At 45.2% G+C, this 27,897-nt stretch overlaps 1 protein-coding gene across 6 annotated transcripts; it reads left to right on the top strand.

Moving 5' to 3' along the window:
* Positions 1-27,660, top strand: HAO2 (hydroxyacid oxidase 2). 6 transcript variants are annotated; one of them, XM_045033362.1, is made up of 9 exons: positions 7-156; positions 6,775-6,910; positions 9,336-9,474; positions 11,171-11,346; positions 13,268-13,551; positions 15,394-15,603; positions 20,224-20,382; positions 20,992-21,061; positions 26,461-27,660. In XM_045033362.1, the coding sequence occupies exons 2-9, from the start codon at positions 6,850-6,852 to the stop codon at positions 26,514-26,516; spliced, it is 1,155 nt and encodes a 384-aa protein (XP_044889297.1). In that variant the 5' UTR covers positions 7-156; positions 6,775-6,849; the 3' UTR covers positions 26,517-27,660. The 6 variants fall into 6 exon arrangements, with proteins under 6 accessions (XP_019693263.2, XP_044889299.1, XP_044889297.1 ...); XM_045033363.1 differs by having other exon boundaries at positions 9-156; positions 11,195-11,346; XM_019837705.3 differs by having other exon boundaries at positions 40-156; positions 6,880-6,910.
* Positions 27,661-27,897: the final 237 nt, after the last annotated feature.

The raw sequence follows: 27,897 nt of genomic DNA on the forward strand, positions 1-27,897 counted from the left end.
AGCTGGAAGATTAACTTGTAGCCTTGAACCTCTTCTGAACTCATAGAGTTATAGGTAGTGACCTACTGCTCCCTACCACATCCAGCAGCAAGCCAGGCTCCCACCAGCTTCCTCTGGACACCACTCTTCCCAAGGACTGGAAGACGCTAATCTCAGGTTTGTTACTGGGTGTCTTCTGTGTGCTTGCAACAGGAGAAGGAGACGAAGTCGCAGAAGATCTAGGAGAGAGGTCAGAGACTATGTGAGCATCATAGGTGCTGACTGTGAGTTTCCAAGGTGAATGATCCAGCAAAAAGGGGCTGTGTAGAGACAGGTAGGTAGAGGGACTCCAGGGAACTATCAAAGGGAGGCTTTGCTTCAAAGACACTACAGAGAAGGATATGTTTAGCAAAGTTAAGTCTTAACTCAATGGAATATTTATGGGTGTCCTTAAGAGGGAAAAGTCTCAGCCCTCGGGCATGTACTTTGTAACTTGACCATTGCTTCCTGACCACCAACAGAAGAAACCAGTGACATGGCTATCACTTCTAAAAGGCAGAGAAGTTAACTTCTCAAACAACTGGATCAGGGTAGTTTCTTTGAAAAATAAGCTTGCATGGAACTAGATACCAATTCCCTCCAATGCAGAGCCTTCTGGGAGTGTGATTGGGTCAGACGGAATCTATAGATCAATCTGGAGGGAACTGCCCAAGAACAGTGATTAAGTCAGCATGGTATTGGTAGAAAGATGGACCAATGGATCAGTGGAACAAATTAGAGAGTCTAGAAATAGCATCAGAGGAGAAATCGCTTTTTGTGATCTTCTACATCCAAACAGGAAGCAAACTCCCAAAACTTGACTCTTAATCACTAGGCTATTCTGCATTTTATAAGATCCTTTTAGTCATACAAGATCTCTATTAAGATAGTCATATCCTCATTTTATGGATAGCCAAGAATTGGAGCTTGTCTAAACTAAATGGTAGTAGAACATCAGCTGTGAGACGTTGAGAAATATTATTGAGAAAAAAATGGGAATATTCCTAAATCCCCGGATAGTTACCCTTCCCCCAGAAAAGGACTCCTGTTACCCTCTATGCCATAGCAACTAACCGAGAATGAGCTATTGAAATCTGTCTCCTTCAACTGTAAGCTTCTTGAGAGCAGAGATTGACATCATGTAAGTTTTTCAATCTCTATTGTTCAGCACAACACCTGGATATATCAGGCTTGTTGTGCTGTCATAGAGAATAAACCCTGAAATCTTAGTGGGTTAGCACATAAATATTTATGTCTTGCTCACAAAAATCAACTGATCTACAGGGATACTCCTGTCCAAATGGTGCTTCAGAGACCCAAGCTGCCTTTATTTTATAGCTATGTCTTCTGGGGAACAGGGCTTCCACATTGCTGTAGCAGAAGAAGAGAAAGATGAAGGGGCACACATTGGTTCTTAAATTCCTGGCCCAAGATTTGACACATGTCACTTCCGCCCCAACCCACTGGCCAGAATTAGTCATATAGCCCTGTCTCTCTTTTAGCAACTGGGAAGGAAATGTCAGAGAACATATGATGAGTAGTAAACATCTCTGCCTTCCTGGCTGACAGTGTGTACTCAGTGAATCTTGTTGGATGAACTGATAAGTAAACATGACACAGGGTTTAAATGATGCTGTCACAGAACTGAAGCAACTTTCACCTCCAGAGCCTCAGATGAGAATGCGCATGCCGTCAACATGGAGAGTAATGCACTTGGATCTATCATTTATTAATGACTACTCTACACAAGGCACTTGTGACGGCACAAGAACTTGACACGGACTGTGGTGTTTAGTCCTCATATGGACCCTATGCGATAGGCCTTAATATTCTTCTTTCACAAATAACTTTGTCATGGAACCACGGTGAGCAAGTAGCAGAGCTGAGGCTTGAGCCCCTGTGGGCCAAGTTTCAAAGCTTATGAGAGTCTATCTTCTCGACTCCATGGACTCCTTCCACTATGAATGCCTTTCGGAACATCATGAGCAACTGAAAGCAATGGCCTTCAGAATTCCAGTCCAGAGTCATTGCCCCAGTGAGAGTGCTAGGAGGAAGGCAAAGAGAGACAGGGCCATTCCATAGCTGGTTTTCCCCATTTCCAATGGCCTTGTCCTTTCTCATCTCTCTCCTGCTACCTCCTCCCAGGGACTACCACCATCAGACAGAAATGTGCCTCCGACACTTCAAGTCCATGGTGAAAAGAGTAGAGGTCAGAGCTCATTGTAATCATTTGTGTAGTTTCTGAGATCTGTCTGTTTTGCACCCTCCATCCTGTTTGAACAAATGAAAAGGTGAGAGCAGTGATCTCCATCCAGGACACGTTTCCCGATAGCCTAGATTGTGTGGGAACTGTGGCCAAGCCCACTTTATGCAGCTCTCCCAACCCTGCAAGACAGAGACCTGAATGTCTCCTAAGGCACCACTAACACTCCACAGCAGCACCACTATAGCCACGGCAAGTCAAAAGGATTCCTGGTCAGACTTTGTTCTTCTCATTGTGTGAGCATAGGTAATTCACCTGGATCCTCTGGGTTTTAACTTTTTCATCTATAAAATGGGATTGTTGTGCATCTACTCTCTGATCATGATCTCACTGGGTTATGGTGAGCATCCAATGGAATAGTATATGTAAGGGTGCATTTAGATTGGTAAGACTGCTTAACTGCTTAACTCGTTATTGTTTATGACCAGCTAAATAATGAAATTTTCTTTTCTTTTCTTTTCTTTTCTTTTCTTTTTTTTTTTTTTTGGAATTTTCTTACTTGAATTGCATCTTGTTGAGGGAAGGGAGCAAAGCTACATATACCCATGGCATTTAAATGCCAACTCTCTCACTCTATAAACCACGCTTGGCTGTACACATTTGCTTCTCTTCATGATGTTTAAGCTCCAGGCTATGGAAGTCAGAACATTACCACATGAGTGATGTTGGGCAAAGTATTAACTAAGTAATCTCTCTGAGCTTCTGGTCTCTCATCAATGAAATGGGAATAACAACATTTGTGTTAGGGAATTATCGTAAGGGGTGAAATACTAACGCACATAAAACAATCTATATAGTGCATGACATCATGAAGCACGTGATAAACAGTTGCAATTTGATCGACATTTTATTATCAAGGAGCCATCATGCTGTCTCCAAGGATCTTTGTGTAATCAAATGATCCCACTGCTTAACAGAATTAGAAAATCCCCAACCTTTCAAAACACCATATGAGCACTTGGATCAATGTCTCCCCGTGTGCTCTCAACAGTCTCCAACACCCCATAGAAAGCACACAACTTACAACATGGCTGTGCTCCAAAACTCTACTTGGAAGTCATTTGTTTGGGACTCAACACATATTTTCCCACAGAAAGAATGCTATTAAAATAGTGGTTGGATTCCCAGGTCACTGGAAATACCCACTTGATTTGCAAAGTAGCAGAAAATGGGCATATTTGCAATGCAAATGAGTATAAAGCAATGCTATTGCATTGCTAGTCATTGGCCAAAACCGAAAACTAGGAATATTATGTAATAGATATTTTCTTTTATTTTTCATAAATGATGGCAGTAAGGAAAGCAAGCTTACTTAGAGAAAGAAGAGGGTGATTTCAAAGGCTTTGAAGGCTCTTTATTTGGTCTAATGTGACTTCAAAAATTTTAAACTTTTAAAAAAATTTTTTAAATGTTTATTTTTTGAAAGAGAAAGAGACAGAGATTGAGTGAGGGAGGGGCAGAGAGAGAGAGGGAGACACAGAGTCCAAAGTAGGCTCTGGGCTGTCAGCACAGAGCCTGACGTGGGGCTTGAACTCACGAACTGCGAGATCATGACCTGAGCCAAAGTTCGATGCTTAACTGACTAAGCCATCCAGGTGCCCCAAACTGTTTTGTTCGTGATCCAAGGGACTATGTAGCACTAATCTTATGGACCACGATGGAGTTATTTTTGGTTTGCAAACAGAAAAGGTCAAGGAAATGGGAAAGATCAAGGAAAGGGAAGAAGTGAGAATGATTCCCTGGGGAAAAAAAATCAGCCAATGGTTTGGCTACACTGAGGAAGGAGGAAGAGGTATACATATGGAGTAAGATAGATATTACTAAATAGCTACGATAGCTATTTAGAAGAACAGCTTCTAAAAAGAGAGGCATCAAGGCTGAGAGGCAAGAGGGAAGGAAGGCTGTGAGGACCCAGCTACTTGGTGTTAGGAAACAAGCCTAATGATGGGCTCATTCCATCCTGTACTTCACTGCTATGAAGTACATGGTGAACTAGAATGTTAACAGCCACATCTAAACCAGGTCTTTGCATGTAAGGGCCAGGGAAGCACAGGATGTGAAAACCCCAAGGACCTCAGCCCAACCTTTAATTTCTGGTGCCTTCAAAGCTGGTAGAGATTAAATGGGAACATATGAAAACCTACAGCTTTCAAATGAGGAACTGAGGCCCAGGGAGAGGAAGTAACTTGCCGGCGATCATATCACTAGTAAGTGTCAGTAACCGCCCCAAAGCAGGCCGCGTCTCAGTCTGCTGCAGCCACTACACTAGTTCCCTGACCTGGCCACTAGTCTGATTTGTGCTACACCTCGAACTTCAGCTCTTTCGGGCCGCTGTGGGCTAACCAAGCCGGGGCAGAAGGAGAACAGGAGGAACTGGAACGATCCAGGGTAGATCAGTCTCTGGAAGGCTTAGGTCTAGGCTGAGAAGCTAGTTCTCAAATAAGAAGTGAATTCCAGGTACCACTGCCAGACTATCCGGAAGGGACTGCGAGGGCACTGAGCGCGGAGATAGGAGACCTAGGTTGTTTTTCAGTTCTGCTCTGGTATGAGCTTGCTCACGTTTCTTCCTCCCTCTGAAGTCCCTCTCCGCTCTGATTGTCTACTAATCCTCACCAGGCAGGATCTGTGGTCCTTGTGGCCTGGGGAGGTGGGCAAGTGAGTCACTAATGACCTAATTAGGTCACAATAGCTCAGACCCCTTCCAGGTCATGGTGGCCATTTTTTGTTTTGCTCTGTTCCGTTTTTTGCAATAATCATCTCTCTTCTTCAGCCCACCACCCCGCAACCACTCCTATTAGCTGGTTTTCCTTTTCGGTGATTAAACTTCTCCTGGCCTGTAGTCATGTTCCACCATGGGGAGTAGGATGTTTGGGCCACCGTGGCCTGGAAGGGGTCCTGTGTCCTCACTCATACTGTGTGAGGGCTCAGGGGAAAGGCCAGAACTGATCCCAGGCTGACAGAAACAACTAGGCTGGCCCCGTGTCCCCTCACTCCTACGCAGATGTAAGTCTTGGTTCCTTAGGCCACTCCAGGGTTAGGGACACTCTGATATCTGACCAGATATTTCTAGAATTCCAACTCCTATACCCTGACCTTTCTGCCCCATTTGGAGGACTCCCTGGGGACTCATGTGCCTCAGTTACTGGCATTGTCGTCACTGTGGCCCCAGCCCTGCGCTCCCCTCCCAGGGCTGCCGTTGCTATGGTGATGGCTGTAGGCTTTGCAGCCACTCTCCTTGAGGCTGTCACTTCATATACAGTGATTAAAGCACTTTCAGCCAACCTTGACTGGTGTAATCTCTTAGGCAAGGTCCCCAAAGTGTAGCCTTGATGCTATCTCTACCATTCCAATGAAAAACTTGGCTTAAGTTCTGGCTTGAGGACCAAGCCAGAGGGTCTTGAAGGACACCACCTTTCAGCATCAAGCACTTGCACCTGGAGCTGGGCCCTCAGAGGCAGACTTGGCTTCCCTTATATCTCAATGACCTGCCCTGTGAGTTCCGCCCCGAGATCTCTTAAAGAACACCTAGGGGTTTCTCACACAAATAGAAGCTCTGATATCCCAGAATCCTCAAGTGACATCAACATGTATTATGAATCATTTAAAATCTTCAAAGAAAGACAACTTGTTTATCTAACCTAACTGCGTTAGATCAAATGGCAATTATCTGCCTTGAAACGCCTACTGGTTATAGTCTATGTCATTCTTTCTTCCCCCGTCAGGGAAAGCTGTTTGAACTTCAAGCCATTAGCAACGGGTACCACTGAATGTCCTTGCTTTTATATCCGTGCTTTCTTATCACTCATATGCTAGTTGTGCTTCACGATTTTCTACTAAGAGACAAAAAGCCTGAAGAAATTACATGAAACTACAAGGAGCTAAGGTTCTTGGTCAGTGCACCAAAGACTTTTACCCTCTTTATGCTTCCTCTGCTTTCTCTTCCTCTTGGGCAGTTGGGATAGAGGAGAAAAGAAGAAAAGATAATGCAGCAGAGATCAAACAAAATGGGAATACAAGAAAACCATTAGATAACCTGGATCCTCGCTTGAGTTCCTGGTGGCTTGAGGTCTGGTATTGCTCAAACGGAGATACATAAAAACATGGAGTGCTAAGTCTTTCTTCCAACTTTGGGGAAAGCTTTGAACAATGAAGTTGTCCTTCTGTTCAACTACAGGCCTTATACGGGACCTCTAATAAAAATAATGGGCTCAGTACTTTGCGAAGCTGTAAAAAATTTCACCCTACAAAATTATTGTATTCAATTATTGTAAATTCAATAAAACAAGTCATTCATGTGAACCAACTATTTTGCCCGGCACCATGAAAGCAAAAAAGGAGAATGTCTATCTTTAGGGGCTACCGGAAGGCATGACTCTGACCCTTCCCTTGTCATAATTTACTGCCTGATCTTTCAGAATTTATTCCATATCCTAGGCCTCATTCTCTTCAAATGCAAAATGAAGACACTAACACCTTCTCTGTCTACTTCACAGGGAAGCAGAAAGAAAATAGTAGAAAAAGAAACAGCAAACAGAAATGTGATAACAAAGTGCTTGGTATCTATAAAGATGCTGCCTTTTTTCTTTCTTTCCAAGCAGCTTCCAGATGCTTTAATTCCCACTATTCCAGGCAAGTAATTCTGAGTGAGTCTAAGCCATTTCTTTTGGATTAGACTCAAGTGTTGTTGGGGTTTTTTGCTAGAAAGCTGCAGAAGAGCATTTCTGTGAGTGTGTAATATATAGAATATGGGGGATTTGTTGAGACATCAGGAGTAGAAACCTGGTGGAGAATTCTCATCCAACAAGGCAGAGAAAGGACAGACAGGGGAATGTTAAATTCAAGTAATGAACATTCATGAACAGCAACTCACTGTCACATACTATCCTAATGCCTGGGGATTCAAAGCATGTTGGGGGGGGGGAGGGGGTCCCAATCCAGTGATTCGCTAGGAAGACTCATAGGACATAACATGTAGTTGAAGCTATGATTAATTACAGAGAAGGAATGAGAAGCAAAATTAGCAAAGGGAAAAGGCTCATGGGGCAAAATCTAGAGGGAAACAGGTGTAAGCTTACAAGAGTCTGCTCTCAGTGGCATTACACAGGATGCACTTAATTCCTCCAGCCGTGAGTTGTGACAACATGCGTGAAGCATTGACCACCAGGGAGGCTCATTTTAGAGACTCATTGCCCGAGGTTTTTTGTTGGGGGCTGGTCATATTGACATTCTCTGCCAAACTCATGCCAAAACTCTAGACTCTCAGAGAGAAAGCAGATGTTCAGCATAAACCATGTTGTTTGTACAGTTTAGACACAGTGAGCCATGCCATTCTTATCAGGGAGTACTGGGAACCTTCTTGAAATCCAAGTTCCCAGACTCCAACCAAGGTCTAACTTTGCAAGCAGGCTTTTCGAGGGAGAGCATTCTGGAGCCTGTTATGTTAACTCTTTTGTGCACAGAGAAGTTTAAATCAGTGATCACAATACAGATGGATAAATACAATGATTAATTCATTTGGCCAAAGTCACTGAGACTTTGAAGGGTCGGACAGGGATGAGATAAATTAGATATGGTTCCTGTGCTTTGTCAAACTCAACTCAGCACCTCAACAACTCCCTGCCCACCCACTGACAAAGTGTGTTGCTTATAAAAAGCTCTATGGCTGTGCTCCAAATTCCTGCTGCTATCCTCCCCATCCAGAACCCACTGCACATCCCAGGGGCTTTGTTTTCTGCCTGCCATAACTTCTTTCTGCTTAGCCCCTTGGGTAGATGTTTGGGGCTACTTCTCTGTTTGACTTGACTAGATTCTGGTGTGGCCCTGGATGCCTTCCAGCCAGTTCTGCCCCATCCCTGCCCCCACCAAGATCTCCAACACTCTATATTTCATCTGGCCTCCTTGGCACCTTGTCCACTAGAGGAACCACTCCATTCATGTTTGAAGCCCTAGGTCCTGGGGGCAATCCCTACCCCTCAGTCAATGATTTAAAAGTCATTCCATTTCTACTCACAGACTTTTTTGGTTAATTTTTACCCCACTGCCAGCTGCCAAGGAGATGCCCAGGACTATGAAGTACAGATTTCTCAGCCTTTCCTACTGGAATCCTCTTATGAAGGAGCTCCACATGCTGTCTCTGACCGCAACCAGGGCCTTTAGCATCTCTGCAGCTAGAGTTACCCCTGTCCTTGCCCCTACTAGAGGGATTTACCCTCAAACCCTACCTTCTTTCCTCTTTTAGGGGAGTGAGGGGTTTATCAGAAGCACCGGGTTCCAGGTCTGCTGCAGATTGGGGGTCACATGGGTTGAATGCAGGTCACATAGTTGTTTTCTTGGTCTCAAAGCGAACATGTTCGGTGACCCAGCCAAGGAGTCAAAAACAGTCAGCTTTCTCCCTGATGTCAAGCAGAGCCCCAAGCAATTAGTTCACCCAGAGATGCCTGGGAACTCCCAGGGGATAGTTATCAGTTCAGCCCCAATTTCCCCAGGCTGATGGATCTCCTCCCCCAAAGGCACAGAGGTAGGAAAGAGCCCTTGGGCAAGTTCAGGAAATGCTCATAGTGACTCAGATGACAAGGAAAAGCCACATAGAGATGAAGTTGGTGAGACAGTTAGGAGCTGGTCCAAGAAAGCTGTGAACGCCATCATAGGGGCACTTGATCAGACTCGTGTTTCAGAAAGATCCCAGAAGCTGGAGGGAGACAAGATAGACAGTGAATCTGGAGGCTAGGAGACAAAGATAAGAAGCTTTTGTAATAATCTTACAAGAAATGGCAAGGCCTCAACTGGACCTGAGGTGGCGGATGTAGAGACGAGGGGACAGACGTGAGGGATATTTAGAAAGCCAGACAATCAGCAGCTGGGAATGGCGGTGGGAGAATAGAAGCAGGGGGAGCGGCATCTTTGGCAGTTACCCTCATTGAAAGGAGGAATCCAAGGGAGTTAATGTTGAATCCAAATAGCACCAGGCCATACAGAGCCCCCCACATTCACCCTGTCCTCTATTTCTGACATATTCTGACTGGGTCTTCGTTTGGTTTTGGATTTTCTTCTGAAGGTCCAGAAATGCCTTTGGCCTGTTTGACAGACTTTCGGGCTCTTGCCCAGGAGCGTCTGCCCAAGTCAACTTGGGATTTTATTGAAGGCGGAGCAGATGACAGCTTCACGCGGGATGACAACATCGCAGCCTTTAAAAGGTCTGGTCTTCTGTATCCTTTCTATTGTTAAGTTCATGTGCACCAGTTGAGAGGTCCTTGGAGCATAGCAGCCCTGCTTTTTGCCTGCAGAGGACACAAAGTAGTCAAGATATATTCATTTTGGGCTTTGCTAGAGGCTAATTTTTTTTTCTTTTTTTTTTTTTTTTGGTGGGGAGTGGGCAGGTGGTTGGGAAGAGGATGGATGGAGAGAAAACTTATCTTAGTGGCTCTGCAGAACTAGCGTGAGTCACCCTCCCTCTATATCCCAGCAACTCTGCCACCTGACAAGATAGGACAAGAGTCCAGGGTCCCCAGTTACCTGGGCCCGGAGGAGAAGCTGGCTGGGTAAGCCTAAATCTCCTGAGTTCCCAAACTTCTGGCTGGAAGGAGAGACTGTACATCGAGAAATGTGTCCATGGGACATATGGAGACCCAAAGAGTCTTAGGGGTGGAAGGAGGTTGATTTCAAGGGAAAAGAACTGGGCTGGAACAGCAGCAGGTAGAACACGGGGCAGCAACGGGCCCACAGGCCACATTGGGCCCAACCACCTAATTTTGGATGGTCCACAAGCTAAGAATTTTTGTTTCCCATCTTTAAATGGTTGAAAAAAATCGAAAGAAGAATGATAATTTGTGACATGTAAAAATTATATGAAATTCAAATTTCGGTGTTTATAAAGTTTTATTAGAACCAACCATTTAAATTACATTTGTCATCAACGTATTGGCTACAGCTGCGTTTGCATCACAACAGCAGAGCTGAATAACTGTGACAGATGCATGGTCCACAAAACCCCAAATACTTACTATCTGGCCCTTTACAGAAAAAGTTTGCTGACCCCTGTAGTAGAGAGGTAAGGAGAAAACTGAAAAATGGGATACAAGGTGAACACGATGTTCTGTATTTTCATACTTGTTTAGTACTACCTTTAGGCCCCTTCCTTGCTTTATCTCATTTTGCTTCCGTGAGACAATGATGACATTTGGATTACTACTTCCATTTCACGAAGTGACACAAGTTCGTACAGCCAGTATTTCTAGCAAACCTTTCTACGTTTGTGTACGATATTTTGTGAAAAACAAGCATTTTTGGACCCTGAGGCTAAGTATCTATTGGACTTAAAAGTGTGTTTTATATATTTATGATTTATGAATTTCCCCGCCTTCTTCTAAAGAAGTAGTCAAGTCAAATCTTCAAATGAATTAGCCTCTAGCAAAAAACAAAAACAAACAAAACAAAACAAAACCTCCGCCATGATCGTGCTCTGGGATTTGTCCTCCTTCGGTGACCTTTTCTTACTTTATAGAGGCTTGTTTGTAACCCATGAGGGAAGATCCTCGAACTCCTTCCTGCTTATTCTTTTCCTTTCTAATTCTTGCTAGGTATGGTAAATCAACCAAAGCATCCAAGTGCTGAGAGTCTGCTCAGACAGACCAAACTCAAAGACACAGACCTGTGCCAGAGCAAGGTCAGAGGCAATATGAACCATAGGTGCACTGGGGGTTTAGAGAAAGTGGGGTTAAGGTGGGCCAGGGTGTTGGGAAAGGCTTTCTGAAGGAAAGTTGGTCTACGTGGCCTAATGAGCCCACTGACCCCCCACCCCCAGAGGTTTCTTGGGTCCCAGTCTGGTGTATTCCTGCATGGGAATCTGGGGGCCCGGCACCAGGCAGCACCTGCATATAACCCCACCAACAGAAAACTCTTTGTTGCTGAGCACAGAATCCGCCTCCGTCCCCGGTACCTGAAAAATGTGGTAAACGTGGACACCCGGACCACAATCCAAGGGGAGGAAATCACTGCCCCCATTTGCATCTCACCCACGGGTTTCCACTGCCTCGTCTGGCCGGATGGAGAAATGAGCACAGCCAGAGGTATGAACCAACCACACCTTGAGGCTCCCTTCCCTGGGGGCCCCGAAGCACGCCAGTGTCCTTCAGAGCAGTAGCAGGATTTCTCTTAGAAGGAGTTCAGGGACAGCAATCTGGCCACAATTTAGGAGTGTGTGGGAAAAAGGATGCTTAACGCTATGTTTGTATAACATTTCACCTAAGAGTGAGAAAACATCCATTTCCATAATAATGGGTGGTTAGAGAGGGGGCTAAGGATAAATGGATGTGGAAATCGAGCAAGCCATCCTTCAAAGGAGGGGTGCAGGCCACCGTAGTCTGTGGGGAAAGGGGTTCTCAGTGTGACTTCAAAGACAGGGCTCTCTTTGACCTCTCGTGGGTCAGGGCTGGAGCTGAATGGTCTCTGGATTTCAGATGAGGAGGGATTCATGGCATGATGTCCTAACAAAGACCCTGACAGGTGTTCCTGCCCCAATGTTGTGCTTCCCTTCTCATTGACTGATTTCATCACCTTATATGACAAAAAGGCTTTTATTGGGTGTGTCTTCTTCTTAGAAGCCCCTTATTCTCTTCTCTCATCCCTCTCTGCCAAAGAGAGAGAGAAAGAGAGAGAAGAGAAGGAAGAAGGGAGGTGAGAGGCTAAAAATAGTCTTATGACTCCCTTTATAATCTTTACTATAGGCCAAATCTAGGAAATAATTTATTTGCAGGTTGCCCAGGGCCGCTCTGGGATCTTTTCCTTTGACTCTGTGATAGAGGAAGTAATGAATCCAAGGATTCTAGAGTCGCAAATGACATCTGTCTGGTTAGGAACCCAGTCTGGCCAGGCTGAAATACGAATGTCCCACAGGACAATGACTATTTTCCCAAAAGTTCATGCTTGAACGTGTGGTGTTGTTGTTGGAGTGGGGCAAAAGAATGGGGTATCTCCTGTTGACATTAGGGATTGAAAATATTAAACCTTTTTTATAAAGTTATTTATTTATTTATTTATTTACTCACTCATCTATTTTGAGGGGAAGAGAGGGACAGAGAGAAGGAAAGAGAATCCCAAGCAGGCTTCGAGTCGTTAGCACAAAGTCCAATGTGGGGCTCGAACTCACCAACCGTGGGATCGTGGCCTGAGCTGAAATCAAGAGTTGGCCGCTGAACCGACTTGAGCCACCCAGGTGCCCCAAAATATTAAATCTTGATTAGGCCAGATTCTCTGCCCATGGGCTGCTGAATGGTAGTGACATTAACCTGCTGGAGAATCCTACTGAAAACAATGATTAAAGTAGGAAATGAGAAATATGCCGCAGTGTCAACATCACTGTCACCACCACCTTCGCCAACCTCGTTATCACTAACATATGTACAGCACGTCACTCAGTAATTTTAAAAATGCTTCCATGTCTAGTATCTTGTTTAATATCCCAACAACTCTGTAGGAGAGGTAGTAGTAGCCCCCCCACCCCCATTTTACAGACGAAGAAAATGAGACCCAAGGCCACACAACTAAGAAGGGGAGGAGTCGACATTTTTCTAACTCAGATAGCATGCTTTTCCCAGGACCAAGCTCAGCCTTCTCCACTGGAATTACATTTCCTCACCCTTGGTTCCCTTCTGTTTCCTTAACAAGTTCACGAGCAGCCCGTTCTCCCATCTGAAAGCTGTAGCAGGTCCAACATGGTTCTGGGGACTAGGTGACACCTCCAACTGGAAATACTGACCATGGACAACAGGGTTTGGAAGACAGGTTATACAGCAGGGGACCCAGACAGGATTGGGCCTCCCAGCCTGATCTAAGGCCCCCTCTCCCTCCTGCCCTAGCGGGAAGCAGAATGAAGTCAAGCTTTACCTTCACTGTCAGGGCAAGCTGGTCAGAGCGGCACAGACTCGGAGGGCTTCTCAGCCCCTTCCAGAATCCTGCCCTCCCACCTGAGCTGTACTGTTTGCTTTGCAGCGGCCCAAGCAGCCGGGGTCTGCTACATCACCAGCACATTTGCCACCTGTGCCCTGGAGGACATCGCTGCTACTGCCCCCAGGGGCCTCCGGTGGTTCCAACTCTACGTGCATCCAGACCGGCAGCTCAGCAAACAGCTGGTCCAGAGGGTGGAATCCCTGGGTTTCAAAGCTCTGGTCATCACTGTGGATGTGCCCAAACTGGGCAACAGGCGACATGACATCCGAAACCAACTGGACTTAAAGCTGAACTTACTGCTCAAAGACTTTTACTGGCTTAAGGAGGTAGGAAAGATACCAGATCCGACGGGCAGGCATTACAGGAGGCAGATTTCCTCTTCTCCTTCCTCCCTTCTCTCTTTCCACAAAAGTGCATGGAATGCCTGCTCTTGCCAGACGCTGCAGATGCCACGTTTCCTGCTGTCCAGGGCTTCCAGGAGAACAGAACGTAACACACAATGTCCTCACTGCTGGCGCTATCCACTTGTCACCAGAAAGAAGTGTTCAGGCCAGAGCTGGGCACTAAGAAATAGGAAAGCATCGGAAAGGATTTCTTCATGGCATAGGAGAGTAAATTAAATAAGTTCTTCCTACATTTTCTACTTTATGGGACACTTAGAAAATGATAATTTGGGGGACGCCTGGGTGGCTCAGTTGGTTGAGTGTCTGATTTTGGCTCAGGTCATGATCTCGGGGTCCATGAGTTGGAGCCCCGAATACGACTCTGTGCTGACAGCTCAGAGCCTGGAGCCTGGGGCCTGCTTCGGATTCTGTGTGTCTCTCTCTCTCGCTCTCTGTCCCTCTCCCTCTCACACTCCGTCTCTCTCTCTCTCTCTCTCTCTCTCAAAAATAAATAAACATTAACAATTAAAAAAAAGAAAATGATAATTTTGGATGACACATTTAAGTTAACTAACCCCCTGAAGAGGCTGCTCGTAGAACTGAGGGTCAGAATCTCTCTACACCTGGAACTCATTCCTGGAGCTGCAAAAGCACACTTGTTTGGAATCTCTGAAATAGGTGACTGCAAAGGCCACTTCCCCATTAAAACCCTACAGTCAGGGGGACCTGGGTGGCTCAATTAAGCATCCGATTTTTGGTTTCAACTCAGATCGTGACCTCATGGTTCGTGGGTTCAAGCCCCACGTTTGGCTGTGTACTGACAGTGTGGAGCCTGCTTGGGATTTTCTCTCTCTCTCTCTTTCTCAAGAATAAATAAACATTTTTTTAAAAAAATCCTAGTCAGATGCAACGGAGTGCCCCAGAGACAGAAAATCATGGGAACATTGGAATGCCTTGGCTGCATCAGCAATAATGATACCGGGCTTTTCAGCTAGTGAATGGCTGTGATACAGAGCCAAGTGAGTTAACAGTTCTACTCATTCACCACAAATTAGCCTTGGATTTTCTGGAATCCTTATATCAGATCCCAGAGACACATTGGGATTGATGGATATTTTATTCACATGGTAAGCCAAGGTTAAATATGAGGTAGTATCTGACTTAGGATTATTGAAGTATTTCTTAGCGCTTATAACCTTGTGCCTATCTCAAACATAACATGTTACACAGGCCTAGACGTGCCTTTGCTTATCCACCTCATTACTATATTCTAAGTTCTTTTAAAGTAGGGATTATGTCTTATTTGCCTTTGTATCTGCAGATTCCGGCATAGTTATTGATCAGGAACACAATTAAGGGTTAATGAATAAGCAGTTGAAATAGCAGTTCTTTTGCACAAAGTTTGTTAGGAAAAGGAGCCGGCAGTGTTGTTGATTCTGTGGCTCCTCTTTTAAGGCTAATGAAAGGTGGCTATCTGACTGTCTCATTTTGGAATGGATCAAATAATCTTAAAGGAGTTCAGGTCTAAGTTCTCTTTTCTTGGGGCGCTTGGGTGGCTCAGTCGGTTGAGCGTCCAACTTCGGCTCAGGTCATGATCTCATGGTTCGTGAGTTTGAGCCCCGTGTCAGGCTCTGTGCTGACAGCTCAGAGCCTGGAACCTACTTAGGATTCTGTGTCTCCCTCTTTCTGCCCCTCCACCATGCTCGCTCACTCTCTCTCCCTTTCTCTCTCTCTCAAAAAAAAAAAAAAATTAAAAAAACCAAAGCTCTCATTTCTTCCCCACAGAGAACTTCAATGCCTTATTTCCAGATGTCCCCCATTGACTCATCCATCTGCTGGAATGACCTCTCCTGGCTTCAGAGCATAACTCGATTGCCCATTATCCTTAAAGGGATCTTGACAAAAGAGGACGCAGAGTTAGCCGTGAAGCACAACATCCATGGCATCATTGTTTCCAACCATGGTGGGAGGCAGCTAGATGACGTTCTTGCTTCTGTAAGTAGGGTAACTTCAGAGGCGTGTGTGTGTGTGTGTGTGTGTGTGTGTGCATGCGTACCCACAGGAAGGTACCCTGTGGACTTTGGCCTACGCTCTCGTCTCCCTTACTAGGTATCCGCATATACCTGTGAATTGCAAGGACTTTTCATCATTAACAGCCTACTGTGTACCAGGTTCTTTTTCCAAACTTCACATACGACATCTCTAAATCTCACAATGGTCCTACAAGAATAGGATCATTATCACTCTTTTACAGATGGGGATCCTGCAGCTTAAGGATGTTGAGTAACTTATCCAAGATCACACAGTTAATTAGTGGTTAAATGTCAATAGGAGAGACGTTCCAAAGGCGCTGAGGTTTCCTACCTTCTGGAAGAAGTGTTCAGTCAAAGACCGCCTATGTGCATGGAGTATAAGGACATATTTTCTCATGTCACACATCCTGGGAAGGAACACTGCCTCACTTAAACTAATAAATAACCATCTTTCACAGTAAAACTAAAAAATGCCATACGAACCCTCTTCTAAAAATCTGTGACAGTCTGTAATTCCCCCCCATCTTTTGAATGTACGCCCATTACGGAGGAAAAGGAGGCAGGCAGAGAAAGAATCTTTAAATGGGAATGAATTGTTGATTTACTTTCATGGACATATATCACTTATATTTTTCAAGAGATTCTTCTATTCCTACTTGATTTATTTTAAGAAAGGAAAGTGGGGTTTTTTCTCTCTTTCAGGCCTTTTTATTATGTAAATAAAACATGTTCACTGCAGCTAAATTATAAAATATACATATGCAAAAAGAAGAAGATAAAAATCACCCTAATGTCATCACTCTCATTAGCAACAATATTTTGGTAATGGTTTTCATCTACTTCTTAAGGCAAAGATGACATCTTGGGTTTAAAAAGCTACATACGGTTTTGTAATTTTTCTCTTTTCACTTACCGATGTGTTAAGAGCATCACTTCAGTTCAATATATATCTTTCTCTCATTTTTAATGGTATAGAGTAGGAGTGCGCAATTTATACAACCGACAGCCTATCGTCGAACATCCGACGACTTCCAAGCTTTCACTATTTAAAAATTTTTTTTCAATGTTTATTTATTTTTGGGACAGAGAGAGACAGAGCATGAACGGGGGAGGGGCAGAGAGAGAGGGAGACACAGAATCGGAAACAGGCTCCAGTCTCTGAGCCATCAGCCCAGAGCCTGACGCGGGGCTCGAACTCACGGACCGCGAGATCGTGACCTGGCTGAAGTCAGACGCTTAACCGACTGCGCCACCCAGGCGCCCCAAGCTTTCACTATTTTAAACAATAGCATCAAACGCTGTCCTTAAATCTTTAGCACTCTCTCAGCCTTGAAGATGAATTCCGGGAGATGTAGAAGGTTCATTAGCCAATCCGTACGTTTCAAGGCTTGTGAAGCTTGGAGGTTTCAGGTGCCAATCACTTGCCCCTTCTTCCTTTCCAAGGGAGAACCCTCCAGGTTCTCACTGAGAGAGAACAGACACAGAATGGCAAGCCCACATGGAGAGCAAGGGGCACCGTGTGCCGTGCCTCTCCGTAAGAGCTGATTGAAGGGAATAGTCGGGCCTCCTACTTCTCATCCCAAATCTTGACCTATGACCCTTGGAGAAAGTAGATCTGCAGAGCACATGCTAGCTCTCTCACCCAGTTCCTGTGAGAATGCCCACAGGTTTCCTCCCACACACCCAGGAACTAGCAGAACAGGCTGCAAAAGATTATAGCAGGTCCTGGGCAGTCGCAATCGTGTCTATAGATAGGAACAGAAAGCAAGAAAGAGCCCATCACCAGCAAGCAGCAAATAGAGTCGAACGTTCACCCTTGAAATAACTCTAATAAAACACGATGCAGTAGGCTCTCTCTCATGAATCATTTAGCCACTCTTGCTTCCTTGGGGGTACTGAGTAATACGTGGTGAAAGAGGCTACACTTCTCACTGCACTTCTTCAAGAGAGAATGCCTCTTGGTAAAGGCAGGAGCCAGAGAGAGGATTTCTCCTTCCCCATCCTGCTGATCCACATGTCCTTCTCCCAAGACATCTGACTGAACAACCAAAACCAAGGTCATCGGGGGCCAGTGCCGAGATTAGTGTGAAGCTAGTGAAGTACCCGCTTCTGGCTCAAAATTTGAGAGGGTGCCAGAAAAGCTTAGTAAGATAAATAATAGTTTAATGCACTATTTAAAACATTTAAATTAATGCCCAATAATCCATGGTGAATAAAATATCAACATTTTTTTAATGTTTATTTTTGAGAGAGAGAGATAGAGACAGAGACAGAGAGTGAGCGGGGGGCGGGGGGGGAGCAAGAGAGAGAGGGAGACACGGAATCTGAAGCAGGCTCCAGGCTCCGAGCTGTCAGCACAGAGCCCAACATGGGGCTCGAATCCATGCACCATGAGACCATGACCTGAGCCGAGGTCGGACACTCAACCGACTGAGCCACCCAGGTGTCCCTAAAATATCAACATTTTAAATAAAGATAAGATCTGTCTTTGTATTTGCATAACCTACCTCCACTCATCTCACCACTGGCCTGGCCCCAGATCCAGTAAATTTTATTTACAAAAACAAGCACACACGCGCGCACACACACACACACACACACACACACCCGCTGCCCTTCAGCTCACAGGTCAAAGTTTGCCATTTGATTTTTTAAATATTGCATTCAAATGTTATTTATCTGAGTGTTTGGGCACACTTAAGTTTTGTGCCTGAGGCCAGTGCCTCACTGTGAGGAGTATGACTCTTTGAAGTTCCCATTTTTAGAAGGTTCCATGTCTAACACTCCTTGTATTTCTTCCTGAGACCTGGGAAAAGGGTAAGCTAGCTGTAGCCAGAAGGCTCTAACGAATGTCCTATCATGACCTATTGAAAGTAACTCTAAAGCAATACTGTATCCGAGGCTCAAATTCACTCCTTTGTTCTCAAATTCCTTCACCTCCATTGTCCAATACGGCTCATTGGAAGAGTTTGCACAGATACATTTATCTCTTTTTCACAACATCATAGGAATATTCCAAATAATACCACACTGGGGCTATAAAAATACCCCTTATTTGGACACGCATTCTTGCCAGTTAGCACATGTAAGTCTAAAATGTATTCAGTTAGGGCACCTGGGTGGCTCAGTCAGTTAAGCGTCCAACTTTGGCTCAGGTCATGATCTCACAGTCCGTGAGTTCGAGCCCCGCGTCGGGCTCTGTGCCGACAGCTCCGAGCCTGGAACCTGCTTCGGATTCTGTGTCTCCCTCTCTCTCTGCCCCTCCCCTGCTCATGCTCTGTCTCTCTCTGTCTCAAAAATAAATAAAAACATTAAATAATTTTTTAAAAAAATAAAATGTATTCAGTTCTTCTCCACTTGTAAACTAGAGTACAAAGTCCTTTCCTCCCTGATTTCATATTCTGTTCAGTCTAGGCCAAAGGATCTCATAGAGGTAGAATTCCCACTGATTCCTTTGGCAGTAGAAGTCCCCCGAGCGTCCAGTTTCTCCTCCTCTCCGGTTGTCCCTTCAAGAGGCACAGAACAGGAGCCCAGAGGCAGTTCCAGAACGCTGTCCTCAAGGACCCTCCTCCCAGACTCTCCCATCACCCCTCCTCTTAGACGTAGAGGCGCTGAGGGGCGCAGCCCGGTCTGGGGCACCATGGGTCGGTGAGGCCAGGGACTGAGGAGGCAAGGTGGGAGACAAAGTCTGGGGAGAAGCCAGGCCAAGTGATAAGTTGCTTTAGTTTTGCCTTTCCGTACTTCTACAGTACTGCTGCTTTTCCGTCCCCACCCCCCATGTCTCCGATAACCCACACGGGAGCCAGGAACAAGTTGTTCATGTGTGGTGTGCAGGGAACAAGGTGTAGCCCAGTTACACAGGACAGCCTGGGGTCCGGACACTTGGGCCAAGGCTGGTCACATTCTCTTTGCCAACGACACCCACTGCCTCAGTGATGGAGAACACTCCTGCCTGTGCCGCCCTAGAAACAGAGAAGGTAGAAGAAAATCAAAAGTCAAAACGTCCTTTAGAAACAAGAAGAGGAAAGGGACGCCTGGGTGGCTCAGTCGTTTAAACGTCTGACTTCGACTCAGGTCATGATCTCACGGTTCATGGATTTGAGCTCTGTGACGGGCTCGCTGCCGTTGGTACAGAGCCTGCTTTGGATCCTCTGTCCCTCTCTCTCTCTGCCCCTCCTCTGCCTCACACATACTCTCTCTCTCAAAATAAATATCAAAAAAAAAAAAAAGAATATTAAACTGAACACTGTAAATGGAAATGTCTCCTTTAGGATGTGAAGAGGAACCAAGAGTTTCTTCCAAGCTACAGACAGCTGAACGAGTCAGAGAGGAGCTGTGCTCTGTCAGGGCAGAAAATGGCAAGAAGGAGAGCCTGTAGGAAGTCCCCGGGGCTTGGGGACACAGCCGCACTGCTCTGGGAGGGGAGGGGAAGCACAGCTGGGGCATGGGAAGGGAAGACACCGGTAGACCTCACCCGCACTTGGACTTCCTGTTCCTAAGCCACAGTGAGGGGCCATCTCTGTCCCGCGACCCCCAAGAGTGAAAACAGAACTCCCTCCAGCCCTGCGTGTCTCTTTTTCAGATTGACGCCTTGGCAGAAGTGGTGGCTGCTGTGAAAGGGAAAATGGAAGTGTACCTGGATGGTGGGATCCGAACCGGCAACGATGTGCTCAAGGCTCTGGCCCTTGGGGCTAAGTGTGTGTTTCTGGGGAGACCAATCCTGTGGGGTCTTGCCTACAAGGTGAGAGTGGCAAAGTGAGACCCAGCCAGAAGATACTGGGCTTCTTGTTTGTTTCCACACTTTCCTGTGGTCTGCCCTCCAAGCTTAGCCATTTCTCAAGGTGCCACAGATTTCTTTTTTTTTTTTTTTTCCAACGTTTATTTATTTTTGGGACAGAGAGAGACAGAGCATGAACGGGGGAGGGGCAGAGAGAGAGGGAGACACAGAATCAGAAGCAGGCTCCAGGCTCTGAGCCATCAGCCCAGAGCCCGACGTGGGGCTCGAACTCACGGACCGCGAGATCGTGACCTGGCTGAAGTCGGACGCTTAACCGACTGCGCCACCCAGGCGCCCCATCAAGGTGCCACAGATTTCTGAGGGCCAGTCCCCCCTTGCCTGGATCCCCACGCCTCCTCTGCCACAGGGTACACATTCTCAGGCGCTCTCACCCCATCTTTTCCTCTTTGCTGCCCCGTATTCCCAGCACGGTGCCAATTCCGCAGACATCCCTGTTCTGCAACCCCCCCAGCTGTGAGCACACCCAGACCTGATACTCAGCCCATGGTCAGAATGTTCCTTCACGCTTCTTTTTGTGTCCCCCCCCTCCCCCGCCCTCATTCTTGGGAGCAGGGTGAAGATGGTGTTAAGGAACTTTTGAACATTATAAAAAACGAGTTCCACACTTCCATGGCCCTCACAGGTAAGTTTTTACAATTATTTTTGTTGTTGTTATTGTTGTTTATTTATTTATTTTCAATTTACACCCAAATTAGTTAGCATATAGGGCTACTATAATGATGTCAGGAGTAGATTCCAGTGATTCATCCCCTGTGTAAAACACCCAGTGCTCACCCCCACAAGTGTCCTCCCTAATGCCCCTTGCCCATTTACCCCATCCTCCCACCCACATCCCCTCCAACAACCCTCAGTTTGTTCTCTGTATTTAAGAGTCTCTTCTGCTTTGTCCCCCTCCCTGTTTTTACATTATTTTTGCTTCTCTTCCTTATGTTCATCTGTTTTGTATCTTAAATTTCACATATGAGTGAAGTCATATGATATTTGTCTTTCTCTGACTGACTTATTTCACTTAGCATAATACCCTCTAGCTTCATCCACGTTGTTGCAAACAGCAAGATCTCATTCTTTTTGATTGCCGAGTAATGCTCCATTGTGTATATATATATATATATATATATATATATATATACCACATCTTCTTTATCTGTTCATCCATCAATGGACATTTGGGCTCTTTCCATACTTTGGCTATTGTTGATAGTGCTGCTATAAACATGGGGGTGCGTGTGTCCCTTTGAAACAGCATACCCATATCGTTTGGATAAATACCTTGTAGTGCAATTTCTGGGTCGTAGGGTAGTTCTATTTTTAGCTTTTTGAGGAACCTCCATACTGTTTTCCAGAGTGGCTGCACCAGTTTGCATTCCCACCAGCAGTGCAAAAGAGATCCTCTTTCTCCGCATCCTTGCCAACATCTGTTGTTGCCTGAGTTGTTAATGTTAGCCCTGCTGATAGGTGTGAGGTGGTATCTCATTGTGGTTTTGATTTGTATTTCTCTGACGGTGAGTGATGTTGACTCTGTTTTTATGTGTCTGTTAGCCATCTGGATGTCTTCTCTGAAAAAGCATCTATTTGTGTCTTTTGCCCATTTCTTCACCGGATTATTTGTTTTTTGGGTGTTGAGTTGATAAATTCTTTATAGATTTTGGATACCAACCCTTTATCTGATATGCCATTTGCAAATATCTTCTCCCATTCCGTTGGTCGCCTTTTAGTTTTGCTGATGGTTTCCTTCGCTGTGCAGAAGCTTTTTATTTTCATGAGGTCCCAATAGTTCATTTTTGCTTTTGTTTTTCTTGCCTCTGGAGACATGTTGAGTAAGAAGTTGCTGCGGCCAAGGTCAAAGAGGTTTTTGCTTTCTTTCTCCTCTAGGATTTTGATGGCTTCCTGTCTTACGTTTTGGTCTTTCATTCATCGTGAGTTTATTTTTGTGGATGGTGTAAGAAAGTGGTCCAAGTTCATTTTTCCGCATGTCGCTGTCCAGTTTTCCCAGGACCACTTGCTGAAGAGACTGTCTTTATTCCATCAGATATTCTTTCCTACTTTGTCAAAGATCAGTTGGCCATAGGTTTGTGGGTCTATTTCTGAGTTCTCTAGTCTGTTCTGTGATCTAAGTGTCTGTTTTTGTGCCCAAACTTTTACAATTCTTTTCCTGATTTGGAGCGGAAGGCATGAGGGCTACGGAACAGGCACCTTCTGGCTTAGCCTTCCCTGGCCCAGTGGCCACCCAAAAGAGAGAGAAGGGAAGAGATGTTCCAAAGATGGGGCACAAATGCAGAACATGATACCTTTGCTACAAAAGCAGATGCAATTTCAGGTTATGGGAAAGAGGGTCCCATTATATTCTGGCCTGTTCAGGGCACATCAGGCTTGTTGGGTGCGTTTCTGTGAATCATCTTTTAAGTAATATTCATGAACTGTGAGGAGTTGAGAAATTATGTCCAGGAGGAGGCATGGAGGAACTAGGGAGATAGATACAACAGGAGGAGAGAAGGGGGGAGAGGGAGAAGTGTCATCCTGTGTGACCACAGCTGGACAAACGTGAATGTCTCGAAGCTACATGCGGGTGGATTTCACTCAAAAACGAAGTTATTGTAAAGCAGCGCTCATAGAAATGTACAAGTTTTTAGCAGAGCCTGGGATCCCAGTGACCTATAAAATAGTAGTTTTTAAACTAAGATGATGACTGCTGTCTTCAGAAAGATTTGGTTTGGAGTTTTTAGTTTCTTTCTTTCTAGTCGGCACAAGATGGCAAGGTGGGTATTGCAGGTAGTTAGTGCTGGGGGACTAGAGGTGCTAAATGTCCTAAAATGCCTGGAACAGTCTCACAGAAGAGAGTGCCAACGGCCAGTGCCAACGGCCAATGGCTGTGTCTTTGATTGTCTTTGTCTGCTAAGGAAACAATCAATCAAGAGCTCTGATGTGAAATCAAGACCATTTTCTTTCATTAACTTGTTACCATAAATGTTACGGAGCGTCTGTTGTGTGCCAGGCACAAGGCAAGGCATCCAGGTTCTTCTCAAGTCTGGCTTTGGTCTGATATTTAGACAAGTGTCTTGCCCTTGAGCAAGACAAGTTGTGTTAGTAGTGCCCATTTGGGCTGCGGACTCAACCTTTTGGGCTTGAATGATACAAATTAGAAAACTTAGATCAGCATTAACGCCAGCACCAGCCTCCTTTCCGCTGAGCAGATTAATTCAAGAAAAAAAATTCAGCTTTGAACTGGAACCATACTATTCAAAGCCTATGAAGATAAGTCAGTAAATGACATGGGGTCACCAAGATCCCTCCTCATGGGCATGAGCCCATGAGGCACGAGTGTGAATAGATATCATATTGGTGTGTTTTGCCCCTGGGATGGAAGGAGGTGAAAGATGGGAAGACCCATGAGCTTCTACAGATTCCGGGAGGTTGAAATGACTTCCACTGCTCCCCCAAATTTTTTTTCCATCCCTGCCAATGATGCCTGATCTTCTTTTAACAGAAAGAAGCCTGTTGGGGGGGGATTCACAATAACAAACCTCTTCTATTCTGCCCAAAGTTTACACTTCACAATCACTGGGCTAGAAATGGTGGCTGGAAAATCTTCTGAAATGGAGTGGAGAGCACCCTTTTTTAAAGGGGGCAAAGACACCAAACTGTGAGCACGTTTATGGCAGACAGTTTATACTCCCCTCCTTCTAACTGTTCCGCAATGAGAATGTATGGTTTTAAGTGTAGATACAGAAAAATTAGTAATCGCAACCAAGTGTGGCACACGGAAGAAGGAAGAAGAGAAAGAATAAGAAACTGAGGCAGAAGGGCTTCCATTGGCATCCTCTGCATAAGAGTCCCTCCCCCAGAGAAGACCCCTAGACTAGTCCCCGGGGTGAAGGGATCTTGGGCAGGGATTTTGGTAGAACTCACTAAAATGCAAAATCACAGCGTGAACCCCCTTAGATTCTGTCACCCCCTAGCCCTTCCGCACACAATGTGCGTTGAGACACCTGACACAAAACCGGCACTCAGGAGGGATCAGTTAATATGATTTCTCTCTCCCAATTCCCCTGGAGATGTGCGATATTTTCCCTTATGACCCTGTAACATACAGTCTCGGAAGGAGAACCCTATACTGATAGCAAAATAAGTTTAAGAGTCATGCTTTTTTGGGGTGCCTGGGTGGCTCAGTCAGCTAGGCGTCCAACTTCGGCTCAGGTCACGATCTCGCGTTTCGTGAGTTTGAGTCCCGCCTGGGGCTCTGTGCTGACAGCTCAGAGCCTGGAGCCTTTTTCAGATTCTGTGTCTCCCTCTCTCTCTCTGCCACTCTCCCCCTTGCTCTCTCTCTCTCTCTCAAAAATAAATAACTATAAAAAAAATTTTTTAGGTCATGTTTTTCTCACCGTGAGACCAATTGCTGAAATTATCTTACAGAAAGGTTAGAACCAGGACCGGTCTTGGAAAATGTCCACATATAAATCACACCAACACGAGGCTGCACAGACCTCACTAAGGCCTCGTCCTTCATAAGGGGACGAGGCTGAATTAAAAACTCTATGAACCTTCTTGAGGTTTATTGTTTGTCATTACCCACTCCGGGTTAAAGTAGCCAGAAACATTTTAGTGTAAATAGCCTCCTAATTTGCAGTAATGAAAAAGCAGGAAAAAGTTATAAATATGCATTCTCTCCCCACCTTTCATGGGGTCTCTGCCAAGTGCAGGGCGGTGCCCTTGGTACTGCATGAGACCCAGAACCCAATCTGAGGAGAGTCGAATAAGTACAGAAGCATTACCAAAGCTTGGGTGTCCAACTGTCCCAAAATGCAATCGCGGCATAACTCTGAGGCAACTATTGAGACATTTTTACATCGTTTGCATATGATTTTTATTACAATACGTACCGGCGATTCTGTCTTGGCGTCTCTGTGCTCCTTGAGTAGGTCTGCCTGCTGTGGACACCCACTATCCTCTGCTCTGGGGAAACCCAAAGCTCTTAAGACCACTGTCCATCCTCGGGAGAGCCGCCTCTGGCACCGAGGTCCTGCTTCTGCTGTATGAGTCCAGTTTGTGGGCTATTTATGTATCCCATGCCTGACACTTCTGTCCACTACAATCAACCCAGGCGTGAAACCCAACTTTTTCCTATGTTTCCTTTTTTAGGGGGGAAAAAAGACTTTCATGGGTGAGATTTTGGTGAGTGGTACATTATGCTAAAGCTGTGTTTTGAGAGGTGAGGGTACACACATCGCCCATGTGGAAACAGCTTAAATTAATCATTACCCAACCCGGCCTTCAAGTCCTTCTGCTTCATCATCACCAGAGATTTCCCTTCTACTCAAGGCCACAACTCCCCGGTCTGTACCAACACGCTACCCTCTCTTCCTCCCCGCTCCTCGTGCTTCTTGTCTGATGTCACTGTCTTCACTCACTCCCTGTGTCTAATCTCATCTACAGTTCTAATTTTGCATTTTAATGAAGCTCCTCCACTAAAGAAGTACGTTTCGTCTTGCAGAGCTTTCCCTAGGGAGGCAACTGCTGTATGAAATATTCATCCCATGTCTTATTTCTGACTCATACTCTTCCCTGAAAGATACTTCCTATATCCATGAGCCTTATCAGCACTCAGATAAAGGTCAAGTGTATTTATGGCCCATATGAATTGATTTTTTAAATAGCAAAATGGTGTTTACATATTTTTCCTGTGCCATTTTGACATGGCTGTGTTGAAAGAGGACACGGGCACAGGCTCACAAAATAATTCTCAAGGCAATCAGAATAACATTACTCATCCAGTATCTTCATCTACCTTTTTTTTTTATTTTATTTTATTTATTTATTTTTTTACACAGGGAGAGAGAGTGTGAGCAGGGGAGAGAGCAAGAATCTTAAGCAGATTCCATGCTCAGCGTGGAGCCCCACACGGGGCTCGATCCCACAACCCTGGGATCACGATCTGAGTCGAAACCAAGAGTCGGATGCTCACCCGACTGAGCCACCCAGGTGCCCCACAGAGAAATAAGCTTTTTAACTGCTTTGTTCTTTTAGGTTGCCAGTCAGTTGCAGAGATCAGTCAGGACATGATCCAGTTCTCCAGGCTGTAAAGGAAGAAGGCCAATGAGCAGACTGCTGAGGTTGCCCACAGAGAGAAGACAAACTCACAGCATGGTGTGCAATGCCTTCCTGCCTTGCCCCTATCCTACCCAGAGGCTCATCCCCTGCACCTTCAACCACTCCACCCCTTGTACTTCAGGCCCCAGACCCCTCCTCTTCCTCAAAGGTGACACGCTCTCCTTTACCTCACTGTTTGCTATATGCTCTTGCCTGAACTCCTCCTCTGAAAGAAAAAAAACCTTAAAAACATGGGCCAATAATGACTGAAATGGCTAACAGATTTCTTTTTTTTTTTTTTGAGTGTCCTATATAACTCCGTGAACCAACTATGTAAATTGACACTCTGTGCAGAAGAGCTATATGTATAAACTGTTCTCCCACAAAAATCCTCTTCCTGTGTGTAGATAATAGGGAAATCATACAGGTAAAAACCTAGGCTTTGGAGCCACACAGGCCTGGATTTAACAGTCAGGACTGGTACTGACCAGCTCTACAATGGGAAAGTTTTTTCAATCTTTCTACCTACCCGGCAAGGTCGAGAGAAAGAAATGAGATCATGTGTGTCAACCTTACAGCGCAATGCTTAGCACCCAGTAGAAGTTTAGGAAATGGTAGCTTTTATTGTTTGGCAAATTTCTATTCATCTTTCAAGACCTTGCACAAATGTCACCTATCCTTACTATGGGCTACTTTCTAGGTATTTCTTCCTATTGTACTTCGCACATTCTGCTATTACAACACCTATTACAATACGATATGTTTGTTTATTTAGTTAGTTAGTTGCATGTCTTTTTCCACAAGTAGATTGTACATGGCTCCAGGCAAGAAGCTGTACACTTGATACTGGGTTTGGCATTTGGCAGAATCTTGATGAATACCTGTAAGATAGATGGATGGATGGATGGATGGATGGATATGTGGGTAGACAGATGGATGGGTGGACAGACTAAAGATAAATGGATGAAAGGAGAGATGAAAAAAATGAATAGATACCCTCGCAGGGTAACTCCCCACACCAGTAGTCAGCTAAAATAGCCTCCTAAAGCAAGGGTACCTCACTAAGATCTGACATCGTAGACTTCAAGAAAGTTAGGGATGGAAATGAACGTTGTAAATAAATAGCCCCCAGACTCATTTCTCTGTGGTCTCACTTGTTCCTTTTTTACATTCTGTTCTCTATCCAACAACCAAAAAGATTGTTTTTCAAGTACAAACAAATCCTCGGTCTCACTTGTTCAAAGCCTTTCTGTGGCTTCCCATTTCATTTGGTGGAAATGCAAACTGATCCCCAGCTCTTCCCTGGGCACTGCATGTCTGGTTCTTGCAGACCCTTCCAGCACTCTACCCTTTGCTCACCATGCCCCAGCCGTA

Source organism: Felis catus, chromosome C1 (assembly GCF_018350175.1).
Source record: "Felis catus isolate Fca126 chromosome C1, F.catus_Fca126_mat1.0, whole genome shotgun sequence".
NCBI lineage: Eukaryota > Metazoa > Chordata > Mammalia > Carnivora > Felidae > Felis > Felis catus.

What these genes read in the sequence shown, in the direction of transcription:
- HAO2 (XM_045033362.1), top strand. Translation starts at nt 6,850, where the DNA reads ATGCTGCCTTTTTTCTTTCTTTCCAAGCAGCTTCCAGATGCTTTAATT. An exon ending in AACATCGCAGCCTTTAAAAG is followed by an intron (nt 9,475 to 11,170) that starts GTCTGGTCTTCT and finishes CCCCACCAACAG; the next exon opens with AAAACTCTTTGTTGCTGAGC. An exon ending in TGTGGGGTCTTGCCTACAAG is followed by an intron (nt 20,383 to 20,991) that starts GTGAGAGTGGCA and finishes TCTTGGGAGCAG; the next exon opens with GGTGAAGATGGTGTTAAGGA.